Raw genomic sequence first — 25,206 nt, 5'->3', positions numbered from 1 at the left:
TTTTTTGATTCTGATTGCATAAACTGCGCGAAAATACCTTTGTATTAGCAGGCACGATCCTTAAAGGCCAATTTAGATGGTACAACTTTTGCTCACGACATGTTGCATGCGATTTCTGGAACACGTGCTGCTCGCATCATGCAAAAAATCGCACACAACCCTCGTCACTCAACATTGCCTATACCTACGACTGTCGTAGGATTTTAAAACATGTTTAAAATCCTACAACTTTTTTTGTGACGTACACGACAGCCGTAAGCGAGTTGTAGGTTTGATTTACACGAAAAATTGGTGTCGTAGGCCTGTCATAAGCTTGTCGCATGTGACAAAGTCGTACCATGTAAATCGCCCTTAAGTAACCCGAGTTTCAAGCTTTACAAAACGTACATTAAACTAATTTAAATGCTGATGAATAAGTAATAGGTGTATTTTGTCACTTGAACCTAGTTTAATGACCCAGCTCCCACAAGTCTCCTGTAGCTCACTCAGTGGTAGAGTATCCGAACTAGTAATCAGAAGGTCTTAGTTTAGCTCCGGTTGTGAAACTCGGATTTTCTATTTCTGAGTATGCCTGTGTCATTGACTGAAAAAATACATGTCATCTGCTTTTATTTTCTCCAGCCACGTCTACAGTAGGATTGTTCTACCCGTCAGCAACCAGCATCCAATCCCAGGTTGAATATGAAGCCCAGGAACAAAGCCGCCTTGAGGCGTCAAGAGACAGAAGGCCAGCACTGGCTGCAGTGAGTCCAGGGAAAGGATTCTGGAGACAACAGATGGATCACGTCTGTTCACATATTCGTGTGCATGCTCAAAACAATCCAGACTTCAGATCAACCATTGGTGAACCTAGACTGGGAAAAATCATAACCGCGACAATTCACGAAGAACTCAACGGTGAAGAAGTCACGTTAACATTCACGTTTGCGAGGAGGGATGGCAAAGAGTTGTGGAAAGAGAAATCGAAGTCTTTGACCTCCAGTCTGAGGGCTTTAAATCTTTACAGTTCTGCATCGGGAAGCAAAGAGGATTTGAGAACCAACAGGAAACAGAGTGTGAATGGTTTGAGAACAACTGCAAAAGGAAAAAAACAAAAACGGAAAGGAAAAGATAATATTAATAAAGATAAACTTAGTGAAGAAGACAAGTCCTTACTGAAGGAGATCGGACCAAAAGGGGAAGGTAGAGAGGATGAAGTACAAAGACTGCTTGACGAAGGTGCTAATCCAGAATGCGTTTCAGCCGATGGCACACCAGCTATAATCCTTGCAACTGTGAACAAGCATGCAGATATACTCCCACTGCTAGTGAATGCGGGCGCTAAACTCAATGCCAAGAATATTACTAAGGGTAATACTGCTCTTCATGAAGCCGTGCTGCTGGGTGCGGATGGGCTCAAGTGCGTTGATGCTTTGCTTGGCTTGGGCGCTCGTACTAATGTTGCAAATGATGCTGGCCAGACAGCTTATGATCTGGCCATGTCCACGGGGCTAGACAGTGTAGCGCAGAGGTTCACGTCAAGTGTAGGGGATGAAATGCTGCAAAAACTCACCAAGCCCAAGTCAGTTCGATCGATAGATGAGGATTTCTAGGATAGTGTGGCATGGATGAGTCTTTTATTCGCACAAGTTATTTAAGACTCCCTATGTAACTGTAGGGACACTTATGTCTTAAACGTAAAACGTTTTCGCAACGGTATGAGTTTCAAACTTACAGACGCTAAAGGAAGACCTTACAGTGAGCAAAACAGATTTTTTCAGCATTTTGAAGAAGTTTGCCGTCTACGAATCCATTTTCACTTGATTTCGCTTTTCACAAGTAAACGAATAAAAAATAGCATATCATTCGTTTTCAATTGACTAAAAAGTCACTTGTTTTGAGGTTGTTACAACGTCGTTTTCGAAAAGCGTTCAATATTTAATACAGGGTTGCCACGGTCAGGTAAAGGTCAGGGAATTCTGTATCAAGTCAGGGAAATACTAAATTCTACCTCAAAGACCGTGAAAAGTCAGGGAATTGTATTTTTTGCAAGCAACTGGTCAGGTTTGGGAAAGGGTTTCCTCGTTAGCAAAGGTAATGTTGTTTCAAAAAACGTTTACAAAGGAATTGATTTTTGTGGCTTTATCGCTGGCTTTATTTGTAGAGAATTTGTCTTCTATGGACCTTGAAAAATGGTTAGTGGTCAGTGAAAAGTCTTTGAATTTTATTTTCGTGATAAGTGGCAACCCTGTAATAGTTGGAGGTGAGGACGCTGCTGTATTTCATGATCCCGCCCCACCCCACCCCACCCCACTCAACCAAACCAACAAGGATGCATTTTCACCGGAATCAGTCCTTCCTAAGGGGAGGGGCGAGGTAGCAGAAAGATGCCAACTAATTATTTTCTTTGAGGTTAATTCCGTCCACGTGATGGAGTGGTACAGGTTTTTGGAATGAATGCTTGTATGGCTGGCCTGATCGTTTTCGTATGCACGTCGTTTTCTGTGGAAAGGTAAAAAAAATATCTGAAGTGGTCACGTGGACGTAGAACGTTTTGTTTTGATAAAAATGCATCCGTGTACTCGTGGCCTAAGGATTGACCTGCCATTTCTTGATAATGTACGAGTTTCACACCATACGATATGCGTACGAGTCAGGAAAGTAAACTGGACCCTGATTATGCTCGACCAACTCCTCGTGGCTCTCATTTCGTGGGAATATGCAACTGCGATGTCTGCGCGAGTGCGAGCTTTGGTTCTCAACAACTGAACTTTAGCCTATACAGAACTGTGACATCACAAATAAGTTTTTTTTTTTATGTATTTTTACTTACATGTAACAGTACACTGTTTTTTAAGTTTACATATCACGAACGTCTGTATGGACTGAATGCTAACACACACTAGAACAGAACATCCATGAGCCCAGAGCCTTACACCCAAGATGTTAACAATACATCACTGTCAATATTACTATTAGCAGGGACCTCAACCAGGTCCAACCGACCACAGGACACCCTCCGTGTCTTCAGGTCTTCTTTGGTGATGGCCGATATTTTGCGTTTTACGCTATTAGCGACTCTAACTCTAACAAGCTCCAGCTCCGATAGATCCATGTACTCCGAGATTTTTCGACCTCCAGTGAATCCTAGGTTATCAAAGGCGGTTTGTGTGTTGCTATGGGCGAGCACCAGGCCTCGTGTTTTACGACTGCAAAGGAAACAGAATTAAGAATCGAGTTAACCCTTTAATCCCTAATATCAAAGAACAAATTCTCCTATCTTGACCCCATACTTCTCTTATAAAGGTACTGGCGAGAAGTTATTAAAATATCAAGAAAATCCACAATGGGTGATCATATCCTTAATTCTCATGACCTCAGTGGTTGAATAAGAAGTGATATTACAAGGAGAAATTTGATGCTGATCACTGTAAGGGCTTAAGGGTAAGGGAGCGTTACGGTTGAAATTTGGAATATAGTGTGGTTGAAGGAAGTTTAAAAAATTAAAATAAAAAAAATTGAACTCTTCCAGACAGTTTTACCAATACATTATAGAGCACCTTCGGTTGGTAGTGGACTGTCTGGTATTCGCCTGTCAATTATTGCCTTCAAATTTTAATTTTCCACCATCTTAAATTTTCACTTCAGTTCCCATAAATTCTTAACCTCCCTTTCTTTCTTCTTTCAAAACATTCTAAAAATCATTATAAAATATCTCCCGGTAGTGCTGTTCGTTTTACAAAAATTTTAAAGAGAAAAATGGACAATTTTAACCAGTTCCGAATTCGGGAGTAAACCCCTGCTTGTAACTGTGAGACGGCAGATAGCTCACAATGTTGATACCGTAATTGCAACGAATAATTAATTTTCAGTTCATGAAGCGGGTGTGAGAAGGAAACGCTTACCGTTTGTACACCGCTAAGAGGAGTAAACCAATCAGAATGAAAGCTGTCGATCCCCCGGCGATTCCTCCAGCCAACAGCTCATTTGACAAAACTGCAAGGAAGACAGGAATTAACTTTGATGAAAGACAACTCTCAAAACATCGTGGGTCTTAGTATACGTCCCCTCGGGGCACCCAATCGGTCGCCGGTGGAATATCTGATCGGAAAGATATTACCCGCGTTTAAGATTCGGATTACATTGAGAAGAAAAACTAAAGCTAAGCGTTTTCTTTTGCGATAGGTCACCTGCAACTTTCATAATGATGAAAAAAGTAACCCCTTCTATTTCCTAGAGGCTGTGCAAGGTGGTTGTAACTTCTGAGTCTGTGGATGAAATCATAATCCAGTGATCATTCAAATGAAGGTAATAAAGCAACTGAGCGGCACCGTACTGTGATACTAGTCGCTGATTATACTGCTGTATAAGCACGTTCTTTCTTAGCCTGCTTAGCAGGCGTAATCGAAAAGGGGGAGGGGGGAAATTAAAGGAAGAAACCGGGGACTCTCCCCATTATCCCCTTTTTTCTCTCACTTTTTCTCGCTCTTCCCCCCACCCTCCCCGATTACTCCTGCTACGCATAGTTCTCTCTTTCTTCGGTCTGCATAGAAAAGTTCTAACATGTGATCACCGCAATGAAATATAGTGCTGATTGATTTTCAGTATTGAAAAACAAATTTGAAAAATTTCCTCCATTGGGACTGAAAGAGTTGATATCACCATACCTTGATTACCAGGTGGAGTAGATAATCCTTGAGAAGTTGGTTGATGTGTTGTGGTAGAAGAACTTATCCCAGAAGCACTCGTTATAGCCTTTCTAGTGTTATAAAATGAAGACTCGCTGGTTTCCTTTGCAGTCAGCTTTTGTTCACTCTTCAATTCACTGGTAACTTGGTGCGCGGTAGCTGTCGACTCCGGGGTTGGTTGTTCTGTAACAGATAACCCACTTGTCGCTGTAGGCCTTGTTTCGCCTTGCGTGGTGGTCGTTTGACGTTGGGGGCCGTGCTTCTCTCGTTCTTGTTCCGTCATGATCAAAACATCAGGCGATAACAACAATTTTTCGTAATTGAGCTGTCTAGCGTGGGTGTTTCTAAAACGAAGACCGTCTAGCGTCTTTGTTCTCTAACCTTGCACAGCGCCCGTACGGTCACAGGAGCTCTCTGCTTCGCTAACTCGATTAAAACAGCGAGTCTTAACTTCTTGTTGTTCTGCAGCTGAGAAGTCCAGACAAAACGGACCTTGTTTTCTCTCTTGTTCAGCAATATTATTCCAACTTATGGAAAAACCATTATAATCCCCAGTAGGTTTCAAATAGTTCTGTTGTATAGTGGAGGAGCCGCCGTGCACCGCCGGTTCTTTGGATCTTCGCCGGTTCTAAGACAAGAGAAGAAGATCTCAATGCTGGAGGCTCTGATATGTTGCCGGCAATCAATATGCTGTTGAAATTAGGGTATGATCTCAAAGGTATGCCCTTGTTTTCCAAAGCACTTAGATAGGAAATGTGTTTTGAAGTCTTCTAATCTCCAGCAATTGACGTTAGGGTTAATTAACTGTCCAGAAAGGTAAACAACAGCTTGGATATAACAATCGAAGTAAATTCGCCACGCACTTGATTATTAAAAGTATTGGCGAATGATTACTCAGTAAGGGCATTCTAATACTCTGAAGTGTGAAAAGGCTGCAAAAGAGGCTCTCATGAAGCAATTAGCCTGCGCTCTGAGCTACGTCGTCGGAGGCCGTTACAGTAATTGTTGTAATCTCACAAAGAGATTTATTGATTGACACATGACACATGATGGTGGTGGTGACTTCGACTGGGGTCGGGGTGTGTATCGGGTGTGGGAAGGGAAGGCTCTGGACCTTGGTAAATAGCCGACAGAATGTCCGCCCGAAGGGGCCCGGGGTGCCTTTTTCACCCTCTTACCGTGCCAAAGCGTAGTGAAATTTCAAATTTTGCTTTTTTAAGAAATTCTAATAACCAGTTTCTTTGAGAACATTTTGCAATAAAAATATAGCGAAAAATATATTTTCGATTCCCTGCGCGCGTCGAGTCTCCTCGCGAGAGGCAATTTTCGCGCGCGCGCGGTCGTTTCGCTCGCTTTATGATTTCTAAAGGCCGATTTAGACGGTAAAACTTTTGTTTACGACTGTCGCATGCGATTTCTGGAGCGCGCGCTGCTCGCGTCATGCAAAATATCGCACACAACTATCGTCACTCAACATTGCCTATACCTGCGATTATCGTAGGATTTTAAAACATTTTTTTTGTGACGTACACGACAGTCGTAAGCGAGTTGTAGTCGTAGGCATGTGGTAAGCTTGTCGCATGCGACAAAGTCGTACCGTGTAAATCGCCCTTAAGAAAAATAAGGCACTGCTCTTTGTCTATAAAAGAGAGGAACTTTTCGGGCTCTCTTCAAGAAAGCTTATCTACAAAAATTAGCACGTACATGTACAATTTTAAAAGATTGGAACGCTAAAAAAACAGGAGCCATAGTCAGGAATTATGGCTCCTGGCAAAAAAGTGATAACATTGTAAATGCTATAGAAAGTAACAAAGCTTTACAAAAAGTACAAATGACCTACTCACTGAGTCAGGGGCACCCAACGGATCGTTTCGGTAAATTATCTGTTCGGAAGGCCCTCAATCCTCTACAATTTTCTAAAGGGAATTATCACCCCGAACGTTCGTGATATGGGAAATTTAAGGCCTTGTGTTTTCGGATTGATAAAAATGTGGTTTCAGGTACCGTAGAAAGGTCAGCTAAGATTTTCGGAAAGGAAATAAGACCTAAGGTTTGATAAGATTTTCGGGAAATGGACAAAAATACCCTAGAAATTTCGAAGACTCAAGTTCCCCTAGAATGACCGAACAGATAAAAATATTATAGCGCGGCCTGAAATGAACCTACAGCGCTTTAAAAGCACTCCACATAGCCTAAAATTGTGTTCCAAAGGATTGGAGAGAAAACTGTCGTTGGGTGCCCCTGCTTAGTAACGTAGCAAAACGAATGTATGTATAAGAAAAAAAATATTAAAATTCTCTGCGCAATATACACGTACATAACTTTGCGCGGATCAAGTTTTTATGAAGAGCGCGTCATAAATTATCAGTCAAGTTAACTTCATAGCATTCACGTAAGATCTTGAAATCAGTTTGTTCATTGTCCTAACAGTGTTACGATTCAAGGATCAAATATCCGTAAATTCTGTGAGCAGACAATAGCCAAAATCGGTCGGAGAATATTAGCTAATGCGGTACAAGTTCTAACGTGCGATCACAAAGACGGCAAAGGATCTTAGGAGACAATATCCTGCGGTTTTCTACGGAAAGATCAATAAAATCAAACACGAGCAAGAGTGTTTCATCACATTATGTGAGTCAAAAAAACGAGGTGCAGCCGAGTTTCCAGGTGTTTCGTAATAGAATGAAACACTCTTTCGCCAGTGTTTGATATCTCCAACCATTAATAATTCGTGTGGAAACTGAAAGCAAAAGTTCACAAAAGTTTAATATAAATTAAGGACGGTGATTACTTTTGTTACTGCGCATACGTTCTGCGCATCTTGAGATACTCGGGTTTCCTATGGTTGGTGCCTACTTTTTGCGTGGTTTAAAACGATGCGGAGAAAGAAGAACTTAGCAAGTGCTCTTGGTATCCAAAAAGAAAATTGGGGTAACCATGCATTTTTCAGAGATAATAAAGCTTCAATATAGAATAAAACTCCATACACTGGTTTTTTGAATTAATGTTGCTTAATTATATCTACAAAATGCGTGGTTACCCCAAATTTTCTTTTTGGATTCCAATAGCCCTTGCTAAGATCTGCTTTTCTCGCATAGTCACAAACCGCGCAAAAATAGCTCTGTATTAGTAGACACTGTGACCACACTTCCAAACCTCCTTCATGGTAGTGCTTTCCTTTGTTTTTACTTCATGAATTATTATTTGTATCGAAAAGCTCATTTCAGAGTTTAATAAAAAAAAAGTGCTCACTGGTTTTCAGATTCACACAGTTAACGACAGCCATGAATTTAAAGCGTACTTCAAAGGATTTTTATTAATGTTTTATTCCGACCACCTTTGACTGGTACTTTGTGTCAAGATAAAATAGTTACCAAATTATTTTCTAAAAATTGCGATAAATCACAGGAAAAAATATCACATAAGTTAGAGTCAAGTTGAGTGACCAGAATGTCTCAATTCCTTCATTTGTTACAGTCTTCATACATACTACTAAAAATTCTACACCACTACAAACTACTAGCTTTTAAAATCTTGCAAGATTAATAACATCTTTTTTTTGTTGTTTTCGGAATTTAACCTTGACTATCGCTACGACGAACTAGCATATTACGGTATGGTAGAGTATGCCGGTTTTCTTGTATGCTTAGGTACTTACAATAGCAGTCCTTACCGCGGTAACGCGCGGAAAAAGATGTTGCCGGTGTCATGCAAGCGGGGAAAAATATCCTTCAGGTGTTAAGTGCGGGAAAACGTGCAATTGGTGACATAGGTGTACGTGATAAAACTTTACCGATGTCAATCGCGGGGCAAGCATTGAAAATCTCGCTCCATTCATTCATATACTTATTTGGAACTGTAAAATAAAAACTATTTCTTGAGAACAAGAGCTTACTTGCTTAAAGTCAGTTCGTCGGCGTATAATTCACTTTCGGCAGCAAGTGCATATGTAGCGACTGCCGACGAATCCCCCGAACTTTCCGATTCCTATTGACCAATCAGAAAATGACACGAGCACTCACGAAGACATGATCGGACGGTTACCATGTGAACTTGTCAGAATAATAAGCGCTGTCACATACGGTCTCAAGTTATAGAGTACGACCGTGAAAGAGAGTTGTGCCACAACAGAATATGTCCAGACATAATAATAAAAAAATGTTAAAAAGAGAAAATAATTATGCGTATTTTTCGATTTTAAATAATGACAGATTCAGAAATCTATGTGGCAAGAAATGGAGATGGGCTATAAGAGAAATAGCATCCAACTGATAAAAACAACGCAATAAATGGCTGTTTAAAGTGATTCTGTGATTCCGTTGCTGTAGGTATTAAGTAAAATTCGTTCAACTTACACTTTGGACAGTAAGTAACGTGATGCTTTCAAATAGACCGATGGGAAATATCTAACGTAGAAAAGTCTTTTAAGATTCAAAACTTGGACATGAAACCTCAATGAAAACTGACGAAGAAGCTGATCTGAAGCTGAACTCTCCTCCTGACATACCTGCTTTAGTTTTTCCCCAATATGAAAATTTAGTTAATGCATTCTCACGCACTCTAAGGATTTCGAAGAGAACGCAACAGAATCGCTCAGAACAGCAAAAACTAGCGGTTAAAAATATAAAGGCTTTTCAGTTTTCAATTTCTAGTACGAAATGGATAGGCATTATGGGTATTAGTAGACCCAGCTGACCGGTACCCATTGCGGCTCAGAGCTGAGCCCGTCAACGCGATGCTTGAGCTCTGCCAAGGCGTCCTCAGTGTTCTCGTTCTTTATGACACAATCGAAATACTGCGAGTAAGTGTTGTAAAGCTTCTCGGATTCCTCTACTGTCCTTTGTAGTTCTTCGTCCTGGAAAACAAAACATCAACTGTTGGTGGATTCTGTCAAAACCCTCACTTATAAATCACTACTGAGCAAACGGGCGACGTCGCGCGGTGCTTGAGACTCGAGTCCTGATAAAGGTCTCAGTGAATCCTCATCGTATTTCTACTGTAACATAACAGTTCCTGGTTCCTGCTCAGATTTTAATAGCCTGCAATGCACGCGTATTGTTTTGGTTGAGCGCTTTAGCCGCCATCGTGGACTGATGTTAAAAGCAGAGGAAGATTGGGGAGAGTAGAAAGTGCGACCAACGGGGTGGGCATTAGTAGCCGCCATGTTGAAAATCCAACTACTACCTAACGACTAACCGAGATTCTGACTCTCGCACGCGCGCCGCCCGAAACGTGTGCATTGCAGGCTAATACTTTGATACAGTACATCAGCCAAGACACCGAGATACGAGGCCCTCGCTACTCTTTTTCTGTCCGTGGCCATTTCACCTGCCAGTCCAGTAATCTTGTGTACTACATATCCTGTAACTGATGCCCTACCATTCTTTACATTGGTGAAACCGGGCGGACCCTTAGGAGCCGTTTTAGCGAGCACCTACGTAGCATCCGTAACAACACTCCTGGGTTTCCTGTGGCCCAACATTTCAACTCCACGGATCACAGTATTATAGATATCCGGGTGCGGGGTATGCAGTTATGCAATGGGACAAACCTCCAGCGAAAGCAGCGTGAAATGAGGTTGATTTTCCAACTTGGAACTGTTCAGCCGGATGGACTTAACATCAATTCTAACTATGTTTGAATTGTAACTTTCAATGCATGCGCACGCTACTATTCATATGCGCGCGTGTTTCCAGTAGCGTATTTCAACGGTTTTCTCCACACTGAAGAAGGGTTATATACCCGAAACGTCTGTGTTTCTTACAAACCATTTTTGACACTTTTTGATAATTATTTTTATATCAATCAAATCCGAAAACATTTTCAAGTGTCATGCATTTCCAAGGAACTTTCCTTTCTCTGTTCATTAATATTTTGATATATGTATTTTTTTTACTGTCAGTGATACAGGCACATTCGGAAAAGAAAACAACAAGAGTCGAGCCTGTAAGAATCGAACCTAAGACCTTCCGATTACTAGTTCGGATGTTCTACCACTGAACTACAGGAGACTCGAGGGAGCTAAGGCCATTAAATTAGGTTCACTGAGATTTTGTTCAATGAACCAGAAAAACAAACGCCTCCTTCAAGCTCAAAATAACACCAGTGTCCCCGACGGTAAATCAAATCTTTACCCCAGTAGGGCTTTACAATTACTACAGTTGAGTTGTCTACTTACCGTTTGTTTCTTGGTGAGGGTGCCGTCAGATGTGGCCTTTTTGTGGTTCTCTCTCAGAGTCTCTAATGGCGGTGCGGCGATAAATATAATGTACGGCATAAATTCTGGCGTCTTGAGGATCTTCAACGCCTGTAAACAAACCAAACAAACCAGGATTGAATACAAGTTAATTATTTCTCAAGCAAGAGGGAATCCAGACCGTCTATCTTCTTCCGACACTCACCTCGGTTTTCGATTTACTTCGCTCTGTGATTGGTTTACAAAACTCGCGCCATTTTCTCAACCAATGAGAAACAAAGTCTGTTGTGATTGGTTAGAATTATTACTTTGGGTTTCGTTTTACGACATAGAAAATTGAGAAGTAATGTATCAAACACGAGGAAGAGTGTTTCATTCGATTTCTCAATATGGGTTGAAAAAACAAGGCGCAGCTGATTATTATTTTTTTTTTTTTTTAACCAACTTCAAGGTATTTGGAAAACAGATTTCTCGATATAAGGTAGGTATCTACAGTTCAAACCGGACGCGCTACATCGTTTGGACGCGAGACACCTCTAAAGGTATACGGTAACCTTAACTTTTAATCGTAGATTAGCGTTAATCGGCTTTCGAAAAACCCGGTCCTGTTAATTTATTTAGCCCGCGCACTTGACAAACGTCAATTTCACGAGAATTTGCAATTCATTCCAATAACATGGAAAAGCACTTAGGTCCCGTCCCCTTTAATCTGAATAAATTTTGCAAACGCACATGTTTCCTTCGGTTTGGCCTTCAATCCACACTAATCCGGATTTATTTGAAAAAGCTAAGCCTATCCGGAGTGGATAAATTTGAAATCGCCCACTAACTGGATGAGTGCGCACGGCTAAAACGGGGCTTTTGGACAAACAGTCACATCGGTAAGGCGCGCATGCTCCAATGCGTTTTAGCGTTTCTGAGTGCGTCGTTCCCATATTTCTCCGGATTAGCGTAAAAGATAAAAGCGGTACGAAAGCAAAAGTATGGGTGGAAAACATTTGCTGCGAGATTACTGCGGATGGGACCTAAGATTTCAGCAGTGCTTTTAGAATGGGGATTTTCTGGTCACTTCAAAGAAGCTCGTTACAAGGGGAACACAAACTCACCGTTGGATTGACATCCAGAATGCACATCTTTCCTGATCGCATGATGTCGCGGATGCTATCCACTTTGGTTCCATATAGATTTCCCTCGAAGTCGCCATTTTCAAGGTACTTTCCTGCTCGGATGTCTTGATCCATTTCTTCTCGGCTTGTAAAGTGATAACCTTTGCCGTCCTCTTCTCCTTCACGCGGCTCTCGGCTTGTGTCTGCAAAAAAAAACGTTCTTATCAGTAACTATCTGTTTTCACACACACAACAGGGACAATGGACAGACAATTCAACTTTGTGGATGAACAAGTCATCGAAGATGGATATCTCGCTGAAAGCTGACTTATGACAGATCGCAACTGCGATTCAAAGATAAATGTAAACGCGACCTGAAATCCATGAACATGGATACAAACTCTTGGGAAAATCTTGCCAAAGACAGATCAGCTTGGAAGGGAGTGGTGATAGATGGCCTTGATACTTTTGAGGAAACACTCACATCCAACAACTATCCTAAGACTGTCTATTTTTTGGCGAGATTTTATGTTTCGACTTGAAGGAACTAACTTTAGCGATACACAGTATGTCGAGTATAAAATTTTGAAAACTATAACTATTATGAAAGGAAAGTTAGAAGCCATTAATGAGTTTATGCAACTGCACATCTAACTTGCGTAGATAGCGTTTCCGTGTGGTTTTGTGCGCTCTCCACTGTTTGACCGTGCGGATTGGGACGACGGCGAAAAAAAACGGAGAAGTGGGGGAGGGGAGAGGAGTGCGAGCAGACTCTCTCCTCTTTGGGGACCTACTCTGTTTTCGGCATGAAAAGAATAGTATTCAATAGCAGAATAAATTGACCCACAATAAGAGGAATTGCGTTCTTTTGGAAACGTTTTCAGTTTAATGGGAATAGGCGGAATTGGGTTCTTTTGGCAACTGGTATTCTGTGTACTTTGTTGTTCCAGAACCAGAATAGGAATAGTCAGAATTGTTCCAAAAGAAGACGCAAATAATGTTTTTGTGATTTGTGAAAACAAGCCCAGAAGAAACCTCGTTCTCAGGATTAAGCAACGACGACGGCAACGGCAACGAAAACGTGACCTGAAAATATATCTTTATTTCATTTGTGCTACTTCGCTATTATTTCAACTCGCTCAACTTTTACAAAAATGGCGAACTATCCAGGAACCAAATTGGTAGGAGTGGCATAAAAGTTAAGAAAGAAAATGAAAAATTTACCGTCGTGCGTTCGCGTTCTCCACAAAACCTTAAATGTGGTCATTTCACGTTGTTGTTTTAAAGAGGACGGCAAAGAAATGTACCAAAATGTAAAACGCATGTGCAGAGCGATTGTTTTTGCCCATTAAACCTATTGTTTTGCGGCGTTGTCGTTGCCGTCGCGTCGCCGTCGTTGTTGCTTAAGCTCCCTAATGTCGCAAAAAAAACGGGGCAAAGACAAGTGGAGTTCGATGGCGCCTTGGGTACTCACGCGGAATGGTGGTAGCAAATCTGGACCGGTCAGACAGGATCATCCTGTTCTTCAAGGTTCTTCTTCCCACACCCTGGGCACCTACAGAGTTCAAACGCAAATGTTAAATGCGTTAAATGTTAAATATTAAAACCTTGATACAAGCAGGATGTAAACCATGAAAATAATATAATTTGTCGCTTGATTCCAAGTTTAACCTGAGAATTTGGCGGAAAATCACGAAAATTATACTTTATGCATATCACCTACGGATGTACTACGTAACTACATCGTAGTTAAACCACCAAAATGTGTGTCGAATAATGATTTTATTTGTTTATTTGTATTTTTAATCATCTTACCATAGTTTGGATTTTTAACTGCGATGATCTCTCATTTCTTAATTCTTTCATCCGCAGTTTAAAAACTAATGTGAATTTCAGATATTGCACTTACATCTCCTTCACATATCTGGGTATAACAAAAATTCACAAAGTAACCAGCTCCCACTTGGCTTGATAGCTCAGTTGGTAGAGCATCGCAGAGGTCATGGGTTCGAATCCCTTTAAAGCCTCATTTTTTTCAGGTTTTCTTTTCGCCGCTGTTTAAGTGTGTTCATAACTGCATTGGTCTCTCAGAAGGCTGTGAGCAGTCCCTCTTTAGAATATATAAAACTGTTCTATTGAGGCCTTAAACTGCGGTTTAAAAGTAAAAACTAAAATCCAAGCTTTCGCGGATCAACGGCATCATCAGGGCCCTCTTTGTTCGAAAATCCGCGAAGAGAGCCCGATATTCGAGGTGCGAATATCGTGCTTTCGTTCTTTCCCGTGGATTTTCGAGCAAGAAAGAGACTGTTCGCAGTCTAGTCTCTCAGTATTATTAATTAAATTTAAGCAATATCTTACCAACAAGGACTAGAGTCTTGCGGCGAAAAGGTGGCATCTTCGCAACCTCTTCATAAACTGTCATTTCGTGTCTGTCAAAATCTTTTTGGATAAGAAAATGAAAGAATAAATGAAATTTCAGTAATCTTCTAAGAGGCTAGATAAAAATTTCAATCACAGGTTTATAGTGTTAAATAATAATTCACTCCTAACTTACCAGCATTTTTTGCTGACTTGTACATAACCTTTTGCTTCTTTTTTCCACCACAGACTGCAAAATTATAAATTATACAATTTCTCATTTCAACAACAAATATTACATTCTGTTCATTACACTGGAGTAGCGTCTCCAACAGAGCCAAGACTTGCTCTATGAAATCAAGTTTTGGTATACAGGCATAAAATAAGGGAAAGAATAGAACTTTATGTCCAAAAATAAAGACATCCCTATTAATGGTTTGCATGTGACGTTATGGCGGCCAAGTTGGTGGACAGGAACAATAAGATTTTTCTCCTCTGAGAGTTAACTGCCATTTTTATGCAAACAATGTGAGCAAATTTTCTTTTGTTTTGTCCACCAACATGGCAGCAATGCAAACCACCTATTCATTAGCTTAGCTACTTTCAGGAGCACCCAATGGTTCGTTTCGTTGGATATTATTTTGTTCAGAAGGTATTAATCGCCGCAGAAATTCGGATTTTGCTGTGAAGAAAAGTTTCCTTTGGCAACATGTCAGTTCAAACTTTCGCAACCACTGGAAAACTAATTCCTTTCATTTTTGACGGGAACAATATGACTTAAAACAGTCAGTTAGCATTTTCGTAAAGCCAACAACAGCTCGAAAACCCAGAGAATAAAATTTCGCTCCCTAAAACTTTCTGCAACTTAAAGTTTCAGCTAAAGCACTCGAACAGACGGAATTGTATTTTATAGCTTTCACAAATTTGCCTTTAAAAGGCCATAAAACTATCTGGAAACACAGTCCTGAGACAATATTTTAAGCGCAGTATTTTCCTTAAATGTTCTCGTTTGGCGCTCGTTTGGTTCACTTTTCCATACACTTAATAACAACTTACAAAGTCCACTCCTAGGTCGCTCTTTTTTGACAAATGATCTTCTCCTACAAAACAAAGCAAATATAATATATCAAGTCAATGTAGCGGTCCATTTGTTAGTTTCATAAACTGGCCAAAATTATTGCTTTACTGGCCATGAACAGCTCCAGGTCAAAATAAATAATTACTAATAGTTTACCCTTTAAGACTCAAGTGACTAGCATGTAAATTCTCCTTTCACTATAACTATTTATTCAATGACACAGGTCATGAGAATACAGGAATTGATCACCAAACTTCACACATTTCAATAATATCAGTTTTCACAGACACAACAGGGACAACAGGGGCAGACAACTTTTTGGATGAACAAGTCATCTAACTAAGATGGATATCTCTCTGAAAGCTGACTTGTGACAACTCGCAACTGCGATTCAAAGACATCTGGAAACGCAACCTGAAATCCACAAACATCGATACAAACTCTTGGTAAACTCTTGCCAAAGACAGATCAGCCTGGAGGGGAGCGGTGATAGATGGCCTTCACGGATACTTTTGAGGAAACACTCACATCCAACACACAGAACACAAAAGAGAAGAGAAGGAGAAGAAAGATGAAACAGCAAGAGGGGCATAAAGACTGTATTCATATATTAGCTTGTAGCTTCATTGGGCTTCGTTGTCACATTTACTGATATGTAATTAAAGGGGAAGTATCATGGGGTTTTTGATATCTTTTGTTAAAAATGATGAAATAAGACCTTCAATCACCTGCCAAATAATTCTAGAATGACGAGAGGAACGAAATCAACTGAATTCTTGAAAGAAACAACTCGTGATCTGTTCTAGCGCATTTTGGAAACAAAAATGCAAGAACTTGAAAAACATTAGCCTAATATTTTTCAAGTTTCAATCCAAACCGGCCTACCCTGTCTCTGGCCAGAGGCACTAATCGACAGTTTTATTGTACTGGGGTGATAATTTTTAACAAACTTGACAATAATTTCGTTGTTTCTGCTGACAGTCAAACATTTTTGGGTTTTGAAATGACAGCAAATTTTCGTGATACTTCCCCTTTAACAACAATTTTTGTTCAACCTGTTTTATATGCTCTGTTTGTGTGGGTGACTAAACAAAAACAAAATAAAAGACATCTAAGTGAAAATGAGAAGGAAATTATTTTGGTTGTGAAAATCGCCTGATTTCATGATAGACAATATGGACCAATCAATGAACAAAACCAGAATGATGTCTTTCACTAAGAGGACTTGTCTGTCTCAGATGGTAACATGGTTCAGCTTAAAGGTTTTCCATCCATTGTCTGAGTCGCAGTGTGAAAATGACCAACCATTTAAAGTTTAGAAAATTTACCTTTCTTCACAAATTTGACTTGGAATTATTCCAGCTTCATTTGAACCATCAGTCCTCTTGGCCTGAAATATACATGAATACAGTAAGTAAACAAGCAAATCAATCAATCGATAAAATTTGCAGATAACAGAATTTTTTTAGTTTGTCTGTGTCACTGACTTGGGAGCAGGGACGGTGCAGTGGTGAGAGCACTCGCCTCCCACCAATGTGGCCAGGGTTCAATTCCCAGTGCTGATGTCATATTTGGGTTGAGTTTGTTGTCGGTTCTCTTCCCTTGCTCCAAGGGTTTTTCCCGGGTTCTCTGGTTTTTCTCCCTCCACAAAACCCAACACTCACTCAACCTGGAAATATACACAGACTCCTTAGAATCAAGTCTGTCAGAAGAGAGCCATTTGGTACTCCATGGGAAGACAAATTACACTTATGTTTTTGAGAAAATACATCTTTCTCAGCATTGTAAATACAATACATCCTATGTAGTGACAGCAGTATGCAGCTGTAGCGAGTTGATTAATTCTCACAGTGTGTGTGGAAAGAAGTGCAACTAATTATTCTGCCTGGTGTTACAGGAGCCATAAAAAACTGACTGTCTACCTGCCACCAGTTAGGATCATCTTGTTCAACAATTTGCAGCACATCTCCGTTCTTGAAAGGGAGGCCAGCATCTTGACACGGTATCATGGTGTCTTTTGACGGGTCATAATCAAAGTGAGCACGCAAAAACACCTGAACAGAAAATAAATACATTGTGCTTGTTAACAAGTGTAAGATATAAAAGAAAAATAATTATACAAACCACAGAAGTTGTGCTGTCACGCAACAGTCAATGTAAAGTAGATGTATGTTTGCTGGGTACACTACAACAAAAAACACTTTTATTTATTTACCTGGCTCAGGGAAGGTGCTTCCAGATTACTAGGCACAACTTTCAGGAAGATTTTGCCGGTGGATTCACGCTGAAAAAAGGAGTGCAAAATGACTGTGTTGATCTCACTTCTTCCAAAAAAAAAAAGACTTGTGTTAGAAGTTACGAAGGCACATGTGAGTGGCTCCCCAATATGAACCCTGAAGCAATAAGTTGCTAACTAAAGACTACTGTTATTTTTGGTTAAAAAGCTGCTATAAAACAGCAGTGTATCTCGCCAATGAATATAACTCAAACTAGGGCTTGAAAAAGGGAGGTGAAATGACTGTTAAATGTGTTACCAATAAGTCTTGAAGTTCTTTAGGATTTCCACTCATATCTCTTCCATTTACTTCTTTTATTTTGTCTCCAACATGAAGAAGACCTAGTCAAAATCAACCAAACAAGAATTACTTTTGTCATGAGTTGTTTAAGTATAGCTACAAAAGTTAGGTGATTTTATGCAATAGCCATGGCAAAATTTATCACCAGCAGTCACGAGTGAGGTACACTAGGTCATTGCCTGCAATATTTGTGGGATGACTCGCAGCTTTTATTGTGGACAGTAGTGTACGTAGTCCAAAATTAATGACGATTGTCTGCTTATAGGTTAAAAGGCATAAGATAAGCTCTACTTTTATATCAATTAATAATGCGTAACAGCGCATGGAGACAAATTCACCTTTCATTGTAACTTGAATCCAGAGACAATGTATGAGATCAATAACACATTAAAAGAATGTCAAATTGGCTTTGTTTTCTTGAAGTGTGGCATTGGAATTTAGTTAAATAGTTTTGGACTTTGTCAGAAGACTTTGGACGATATAAGTTTTAACATGGGTCAGTGCTGACAAACCAGTTCCAAGATTGACCTTTGCCTGTAACTTTACACAGCATGCAAAGGTAACAAACGAATAAAAAAATGTAAATTTGGGGCTTTTACTTTTTAGCAATTCAAAATTTTTCTATTTTCCAAGATTGAAACAAATTCAACTTTTGCCAGTGAATAACATTTTTCTACGCCAGAAAGCTTCACAAATAACAGTTTTAGAATACATGTAATTGAGTCACTCAACACAATGTTTCAGACTACCCAGGAGACAATAAATTCATCTGTCAATAAAATTCATAGATTTCTTGTCTCAATTTGGACTACTTCACTAACAAAGGCTTTTCAGAGAAGAGTTTCTTTAAAAATAGTTGAAAAATGAACACAAAGTAATATCATCAAAAAAGATGTACAAAGTTGATAAGTTACATTTTTGAACAATTATGTCCGACTTGAATGCAAAGTTGACACTCTAGAAACTAATCTAACCATTCACCCCTCCTCCCCTCTGAAATTTCCTGGGCCATTGACCCCTCTCACCCCACCCCTCTGGAATTTCCAATTCCCTCCATGGTGGGGGTATGGATATTTTCTGAAACCATACAATACAGAAATGTGACAGCATACCTTGTCTGTCAATCATCCCCCCATGAATGATTCTGGCGACAACTAGCTCCCCATTTTCGACAGCCAAAGTCATCCCCTATTTGAACAAAAGGATTTATAGAATTAAACATCAAAAACAAATTACATAATTTTTCCATAACTTTTAGCACCAGTGGCTTTTTCATGGTGGGCAAATTTTCAGAGGGACTTAAATTTTATGTTAGATTAAATTTAAAGCTTTGGAACTTCTTTTTCCTCAGGTTTACAGGGAAAAAACTAAAAATGTTCACAAAATTAATGACCACTCTCAGAAAAGCCATTAAGACGTGAAACACCGCTGCAGTGGGGACGTAGGGTGCCTAGAGCTACAGTAACGCTCAGAGATAACCCTCCAGGCATGTTAACATGATGTCATTGTTTGTTCAGCCCTAACAGTGATCAGCATCAAAATTTCTCCTTATAATATCAATGCTTATTCAACCCCTTAGGATATAATCACCCAAGGTGAATTTTCTTGATATTTTAATAACTTCTCCTCTGTCAGCACTTTTATAAGAAAAGTATGGGAACAAGATTTTATTTTATTTTTATTTTATTTTACTAGCTTCGTCTACTACATGATACAGAAAAATAAAGGAATAAGTATAATAAATGATAATTAGACAGGGATACCACAACAGCGGTAAGCCAATTACAGTGGTCCAAGTAAACATTACTTATATGACTTAACATAGAGAATTTGTTCTTTGATCAGGGTTTTTGTTAGAGCAGGGGCACAAGGACCATTACAGCTGTACTTGCCTATTAAACACTTCATCCCGGCCATTTTTACACCGTATACAAAAGGGCAAGAGCAAATCTATCATGTGGTCTATGCTAAACTAAATTTGGTCCCTCCTAATAAAATACTAATAACAAAAACCCTTATTGATATTAGGTGTTAAAGGATTAATAAATTATTGTTGGCATGTGCACTGACCAGTGGTTTGTTGGGTTGTTTATGAAGACCAACCATCCTGATTGGTTGGCCACCAAATCCATTCAGTGTTCCAGGGTCGTCAGGAAGAAGGGGAGACGCAGGAGGTGAAGCATACGTCTTGAATGCAACGGCATCGTGAACCTCTAACAAAGACTAATGAATAAAAAAAAACAGGATACTTAACAAATATTCACTGAGCGCACATTGGATACGAGATGATAGATAGCCAGAAATATTGCTGGATCTTGTTGATTTCGCTTTGCAAGAACAACCAGAAGACAATTCATTGGTCTCTATTTCTCGGGCATGGTATAATTTACAAAAAGATTCTATGTTGCCGTGCGTCTGCTCAGTAATAGACCACAGTGGCACACGAGGCGCAGCCAAGTGTGTCACTGATGTTCTTACCACATTTTGATGATTTCTGTGATCTATTACTGAACAGACGCACGGCAACATGGAATCTATTTGTTTTATATAATAAAGAAGCAAATTAAAGTTATTAATGGTGACATCATCTATGCATCTGTCCTCCAATAGATTATAAGTAAGGACCAATCAAAATGCGTGTAGAATTCAGCTTATTATATAATAGCTCATATACTATGACCACTAAGCCAATCAGATACTTGGACCTGCATTATACAATGATCCAGTTTTCAATAATAAACTGAATGGAAGCACATATTTTTCTGCTCTAGTACCCTTCAACTGCCACTTACATGATTATGACACCAGAAAACTGGGTTTTTTTTATTATTATTATTATTAATTTATTTTAAGAATATTATTCAAGTCAGATATTCTCATACCACAAAATGCGGATCCTGCAGCAGGCCTGACAGCTCTGCGGCACTATCGTCGCTTGCAACTTGTGGTTCAAGTTCAGTGGTGACCTGAAAACATCCAACCAAAACATCATTACACAAATGTATTAGCTACATGCATATGTATCTTTAATTACCCTTAACTTGAGCAATTCAAATGAACAAGGAGTTGATGCTCAGCTTACGTGTATTTCCTTGTTTCATCAGCTTCGGTTTTTAGGAAAAAGTCTACAGAATATTGAAGTCTTCAGGGTAATTAAAAATCAATGGATATCCAGCCTGTATGACTGAACAAAGCTTATCTGGAGCAAGTTGGGTTTCAAGGACAAAAGCACACATACACTGTGGGGTGCGCGGAATAAGGCCCTAAGTAACTTTTGATATAAGGTCAAATTCTCCTTTCATTTCACAAGTGAAAACAAGAAAATTTGGAAGGAGATTCTAGCAGTTTATCAGAAGTCACTTAGGCATTTTTCCAGGCACCCTTCAATTATGCAGCGATTCATTAAGTCTGTTAATGAAATGTTTTAGCTAGGCTTTCATTTTTCTAAATCCCTTGACCTGATGCTCTAAGAAAAGGTTCTTTGTCCAATATTTGAGCAGTTTTCACCAAAATACCGCAAAATCTCTGCTACAGTGCTCCTTTAACGCAAAGTGAAATTTACGCCCTGCTTTTTTTTCAGCTTAACTAAATACAACCCCCATGGAGGTTTTACCTCTCTTGCTAGTTGAGCAGTGTCTGGAGTCTCAACTTGTTTGCGACCTTCTTCAAGTTTGTCATGGGCCTGGTGTGGAAACAATCATACAAATGTATCTAAATAACTATTTATTAAAAATATTAAGAACATCAACAAGAAAGAAAATTTAATTTTTTTGCAAATAATTTTTTTCAATGCCTTACCCTGACAAGTTTCAGAACTGAAGCATCCCCGAGAATACTTTTCAAGGCATTCGCTTGCTCTTCAAGAATCAGGCCAGCTGTGCGTGGATCGTCAAGTGACTTAAGCACAGTCTTAACTGCTACAAAAAACATCAAACAATAACAATGCTTACTAATAAGCTACAATACAATACCAAGAGAAGTCTTCTCAAAAATGTTTAGGCAGCCAAGCTATTTTGTTGCCTACTGACAATGGTTCAATGCCATGTATTAAATTCACGCTAGTTTTCCCCAAAACTCAATTGGACTTTAATCTTTCTGTCTTCTACTACTGTTATGCTATGTTGCTAATTACTACAAAACATTTTGAGAGGATTACAGCAGGGAGCGAGACTGCATGTAATGGCAGCCAACAAAAACAGAATTTCAGTCAAACCCTATTAACCCTTTAACCCCTAACATCACAGAACAAATTCTCCTATCTTGTCCCCATACTTTTCTTATAAAGTACTTAGTTATTAAAAAATCAAGACAATTCACCTTGGGTGATCATATCCTTAATTTTCATGACCGCAGGGGTTAAATAAGCATTGATATTACAAGGAAACAGTGATGACAATCACTGTTAGGGCTTAGGGTTAAAAGCCACTTATCAAAGGCTCAAAACTGTCGTCAGTATGATACTATTAAGGGGTCTCACTTTTAAAATCCACAGGCATGCGTCTCTCAAAGCTTCTGAACAACTTTCGGGTTCGAAAAGTAATTTTCTTGTCCATTTTCTGCAGATTGCCAATTGTTTTTCGTACAAAACTAACTCAGTGTGTGTTTCTTAAAAACTGTTTTTGCTTTTAAAATTATCAAAAACTGTATTTTTGGTAATAAAGTTTGTGCATGAAAAATGGTTCTTCAGATCCTAAATCGTTTTGGGAGTTTGAGAAATGCATGCCAGGTCACCTTTTGCCCATGACCCCTATGTGTTTTGCACTGTGTCCTTTCCTTAAAATTGGCAGTCTAATACAACTTTAGTTCAGTAACAGGTGGCTCAGACCACAAGTCAGAGGAATAAGACGAATACTTTTGGACAGAGATATAGAGTTTAGTTTGAAATTTTGTTGCTGTGGAGTGCAGCATTTTAAAACCTTCTTCGGAAGAAGAGTTCCAACACGGATCAGAATTCTGCAGACGTTTACACATGGGGAAGATTTATTAGAAATTGCAAATGTTTACAAACCGTCTTGAGATAGAATCTTTCATGCTCAACAGATTTCAAACCTTCCAAGGTTGTAGAAACTACAATGTCACAAAATGTTGATTCTACAATATTACTATAACTAAATCTTTGTTTTATATGCTATAAAACATAATTTTGATGGTCAAATTGAGCAGTGAACTGCCTTTGCTGACTCTGACATCACCTAACAGCTGTCATCTGAGTCAATCATTTTTCTGAATGTCATTTTAGCTGTTTACACAACATGTACTTTTTCTATTGCGACCCTAACTATTCCAGTTTGCACAATTTTTGAAAATATTTGGCAAAAACATCTAAGACTCTGTAGTGCTTGGGTGGGACAGGCAGATTTTCCAAAAATCGAGGTGAACAATAGAGATCACAGCGGTAACTGTTAACACTTGAAACACGAAACAGAACATTCGTGATAAAGTTGACAAAAGCACAGGATCTGCTTCAGTTTGCACTCTTTCTTTGTCGTGTCGTGGACAAAGAAAGACTGCTTTTTTCAGTGCCGAATTCTCGCTATTTTTATACCCTTGGGTGCTAAGTGGCAACCATATTTATAGTAATAGAGAGGCACCGAGTGAAGGCCAGGTGAGCAATTCGCAGAATTAATCTTCATCGCCCTCTCTTCAACTTGAGGAGCCAAAGCAGTCTTACGGATTCGTGACCCATCAAAAGAATATGTTGAGCAGCTTGTGGGCCAAGAATTTTGACAGTTACCTCCCAGAAGTGCGACCCCACTCAGTTTGACTAAAAAAAAATCTTTTCCGGTTGCAGTTTTCAATTTTTTTGGAGTTTTTTGTTGGCAAAGTTTAAAATGCAACCCATTGCTAAAGCACACTATTGATAACAGAACTGTGAAAGTTTAGCTAGCATTCAATTGCTTAAAAATTAATATTTTGTAGGATCTACAATTTTCCTGTAGAGATTTGTAATGAATTCCTCAATTAATTTAGCATGCCAAGGGTCAAATGTTGAAGTTATTGGCCTTCCATTACAAACCGGATGAAACCCCTCCGTTTTGAACTTTAGATTTATAAGGTGTAGTCAAAGCACTTGTATTCGGAAATACTGGAAGGAACCCAAAAGATACAAAAATGTAAACATGAAATTAAGTCGGTAGTTTCCTGTATAATTTACAAGTAAATTGAATTGACTGAGGTCAATTATACAATCTTATTAAATTGCCTTGCATATTTTAAAATCATACGCTGATCGCGTGGTCAATTCTACAGACAACGTCCATCGGTAACAAAAAATCAAAACAACATCTTCTGGATTTTATCAATAAAGGCCAGCCACACTGTTTGCCGATCAGAATCTACTAAACATAGACTCGGGCGCAATTTCCTGTCGACCTGTCCGGAACTCGACCGATCCCCGTTCGAAATGAACCTAACCACTACATGCATGTGATGAGAGCTAACATGACTGCACTATTTAGAGTTCTCCGTTGACACAATAATGGCTTCACCATGTTTTACGGGGTGAAAATTTCCTACGAAGAAAGCCTTCTCGCAGGTGTCCGCAGTTTGAGCTCGATCGCATGGAAATAGAAACCGCGGGAATCAAATGATTTCAATAACGATGAAATAAACAACTTTGCATTGTGAATTAAATTTAAAAAATTGCATGTCCGGAAACAAGATTTTCGCTGATCATTTGGTCTAAAACGAAAACTGCAAATTTTTGGAACGACAGCTAAATAAACTGGACTGAAAGAAGCTAAATCGGTGATAACAGAATCTGTTTTATGGAATAGCAAAAAAGTACAACAGACCTAATCGATCTAAGGACACTACCCATATTGAATCTTCCACTCAACTAAATAGCGATTAAAATATTTGAAAGGCTACAAGCTAAAACGATTCTTCATTACCCTCAGAGTTTTGCTCCTGCTCTGATTCAGAAAGCACCACCATTTTCCGCAGACTTCGCGCCGAACTTTTCGAAGAACTTTGGAAGAGGCGAACAAATGGACGCTTCCAGTTCGGTATGGAACAAGCACATGCCAATCAACCGAGCAGAAATTAATCACGTGCTCACAGAATAAACAAACCATGGCAAGGGGTCTAGAGAGAGTACTCCATTTTCAAGTTTCAGTGTTGTAATACTTGTTCAAGAATGTTGAATCAATTTGGATTTAATTACAGTTTTGAAATCTTTTTTCGAAAATATGTGTGTTTTTTTCAGTCCCAAAACAGTCATCCC

The 25,206-nt window shown here is 39.3% G+C and overlaps 3 protein-coding genes across 6 annotated transcripts in view; 1 reads left to right on the top strand and 2 right to left on the bottom strand.

Annotated features, from left to right (window-relative positions):
• LOC146455122 (double zinc ribbon and ankyrin repeat-containing protein 1-like) overlaps nucleotides 1-25,206 on the top strand; it is a 69,346-nt gene that overhangs the window by 3,652 nt on the left and 40,488 nt on the right. The window contains exon 2 of one of the 3 annotated variants that reach the window (XR_014859115.1): nucleotides 622-1,647. Coding sequence is in view for 1 of the 3 variants with exons in the window: in XM_085094780.1 (XP_084950906.1) it covers nucleotides 622-1,592 (971 nt within the window). In the remaining 2 variants the exon portion in view is untranslated. Of the gene's footprint in view, nucleotides 1-621; nucleotides 1,839-25,206 lie in introns of those variants that run through there. The other 2 variants (XR_014859114.1, XM_085094780.1) reach the window with 2 other exon arrangements.
• On the bottom strand, nucleotides 2,516-5,569 carry LOC146455128 (uncharacterized). Its single transcript, XM_085094731.1, has 3 exons — nucleotides 4,647-5,569; nucleotides 3,885-3,975; nucleotides 2,516-3,188 (listed from the first exon to the last, which is right to left on the bottom strand). The coding sequence occupies exons 1-3, from the start codon at nucleotides 4,948-4,950 to the stop codon at nucleotides 2,912-2,914; spliced, it is 672 nt and encodes a 223-aa protein (XP_084950857.1). The 5' UTR covers nucleotides 4,951-5,569; the 3' UTR covers nucleotides 2,516-2,911.
• On the bottom strand, nucleotides 7,957-25,008 carry LOC146455127 (protein PALS2-like). Of its 2 annotated transcripts, none has more exons than XM_085094791.1 (17): nucleotides 24,875-25,008; nucleotides 21,780-21,898; nucleotides 21,595-21,663; nucleotides 20,864-20,947; nucleotides 20,052-20,204; nucleotides 19,094-19,169; nucleotides 17,940-18,022; nucleotides 17,621-17,689; nucleotides 17,328-17,459; nucleotides 16,734-16,795; nucleotides 15,384-15,427; nucleotides 14,524-14,577; nucleotides 14,328-14,408; nucleotides 13,444-13,524; nucleotides 11,970-12,172; nucleotides 10,846-10,974; nucleotides 7,957-9,522 (listed from the first exon to the last, which is right to left on the bottom strand). In XM_085094791.1, exons 1-17 carry the CDS (start codon nucleotides 24,915-24,917, stop codon nucleotides 9,346-9,348), a joined length of 1,659 nt encoding a protein of 552 aa, XP_084950917.1. In that variant the 5' UTR covers nucleotides 24,918-25,008; the 3' UTR covers nucleotides 7,957-9,345. The 2 variants fall into 2 exon arrangements, with proteins under 2 accessions (XP_084950917.1, XP_084950918.1); XM_085094792.1 differs by having other exon boundaries at nucleotides 21,780-21,895; nucleotides 24,875-25,005.

Source organism: Pavona decussata, unplaced genomic scaffold (genome assembly GCF_977016875.1).
Source record: "Pavona decussata unplaced genomic scaffold, jaPavDecu1.1 SCAFFOLD_286, whole genome shotgun sequence".
Lineage (NCBI taxonomy): Eukaryota > Metazoa > Cnidaria > Anthozoa > Scleractinia > Agariciidae > Pavona > Pavona decussata.
This window is presented reverse-complemented; position numbering and strand designations above follow the sequence as displayed.

Bases quoted from the DNA above. Each gene is read 5' to 3' on its own strand.
- LOC146455128 (XM_085094731.1), bottom strand. From the start codon at position 4,950: ATGACGGAACAAGAACGAGAGAAGCACGGCCCCCAACGTCAAACGACC. The intron at 3,976-4,646 runs GTATGGTGATAT...TCTTCCTTGCAG, and splicing joins TACTCCACCTGGTAATCAAG to TTTTGTCAAATGAGCTGTTG. The intron at 3,189-3,884 runs GTAAGCGTTTCC...TTTCCTTTGCAG, and splicing joins CTCTTAGCGGTGTACAAACG to TCGTAAAACACGAGGCCTGG.
- LOC146455127 (XM_085094791.1), bottom strand. From the start codon at position 24,917: ATGGTGGTGCTTTCTGAATCAGAGCAGGAGCAAAACTCTGAGG. The intron at 20,948-21,594 runs GTAAAACCTCCA...GGATGTTTTCAG, and splicing joins CTGCTCAACTAGCAAGAGAG to GTCACCACTGAACTTGAACC. The intron at 14,409-14,523 runs GTAAGTTAGGAG...TTATCCAAAAAG, and splicing joins CAAGTCAGCAAAAAATGCTG to ATTTTGACAGACACGAAATG.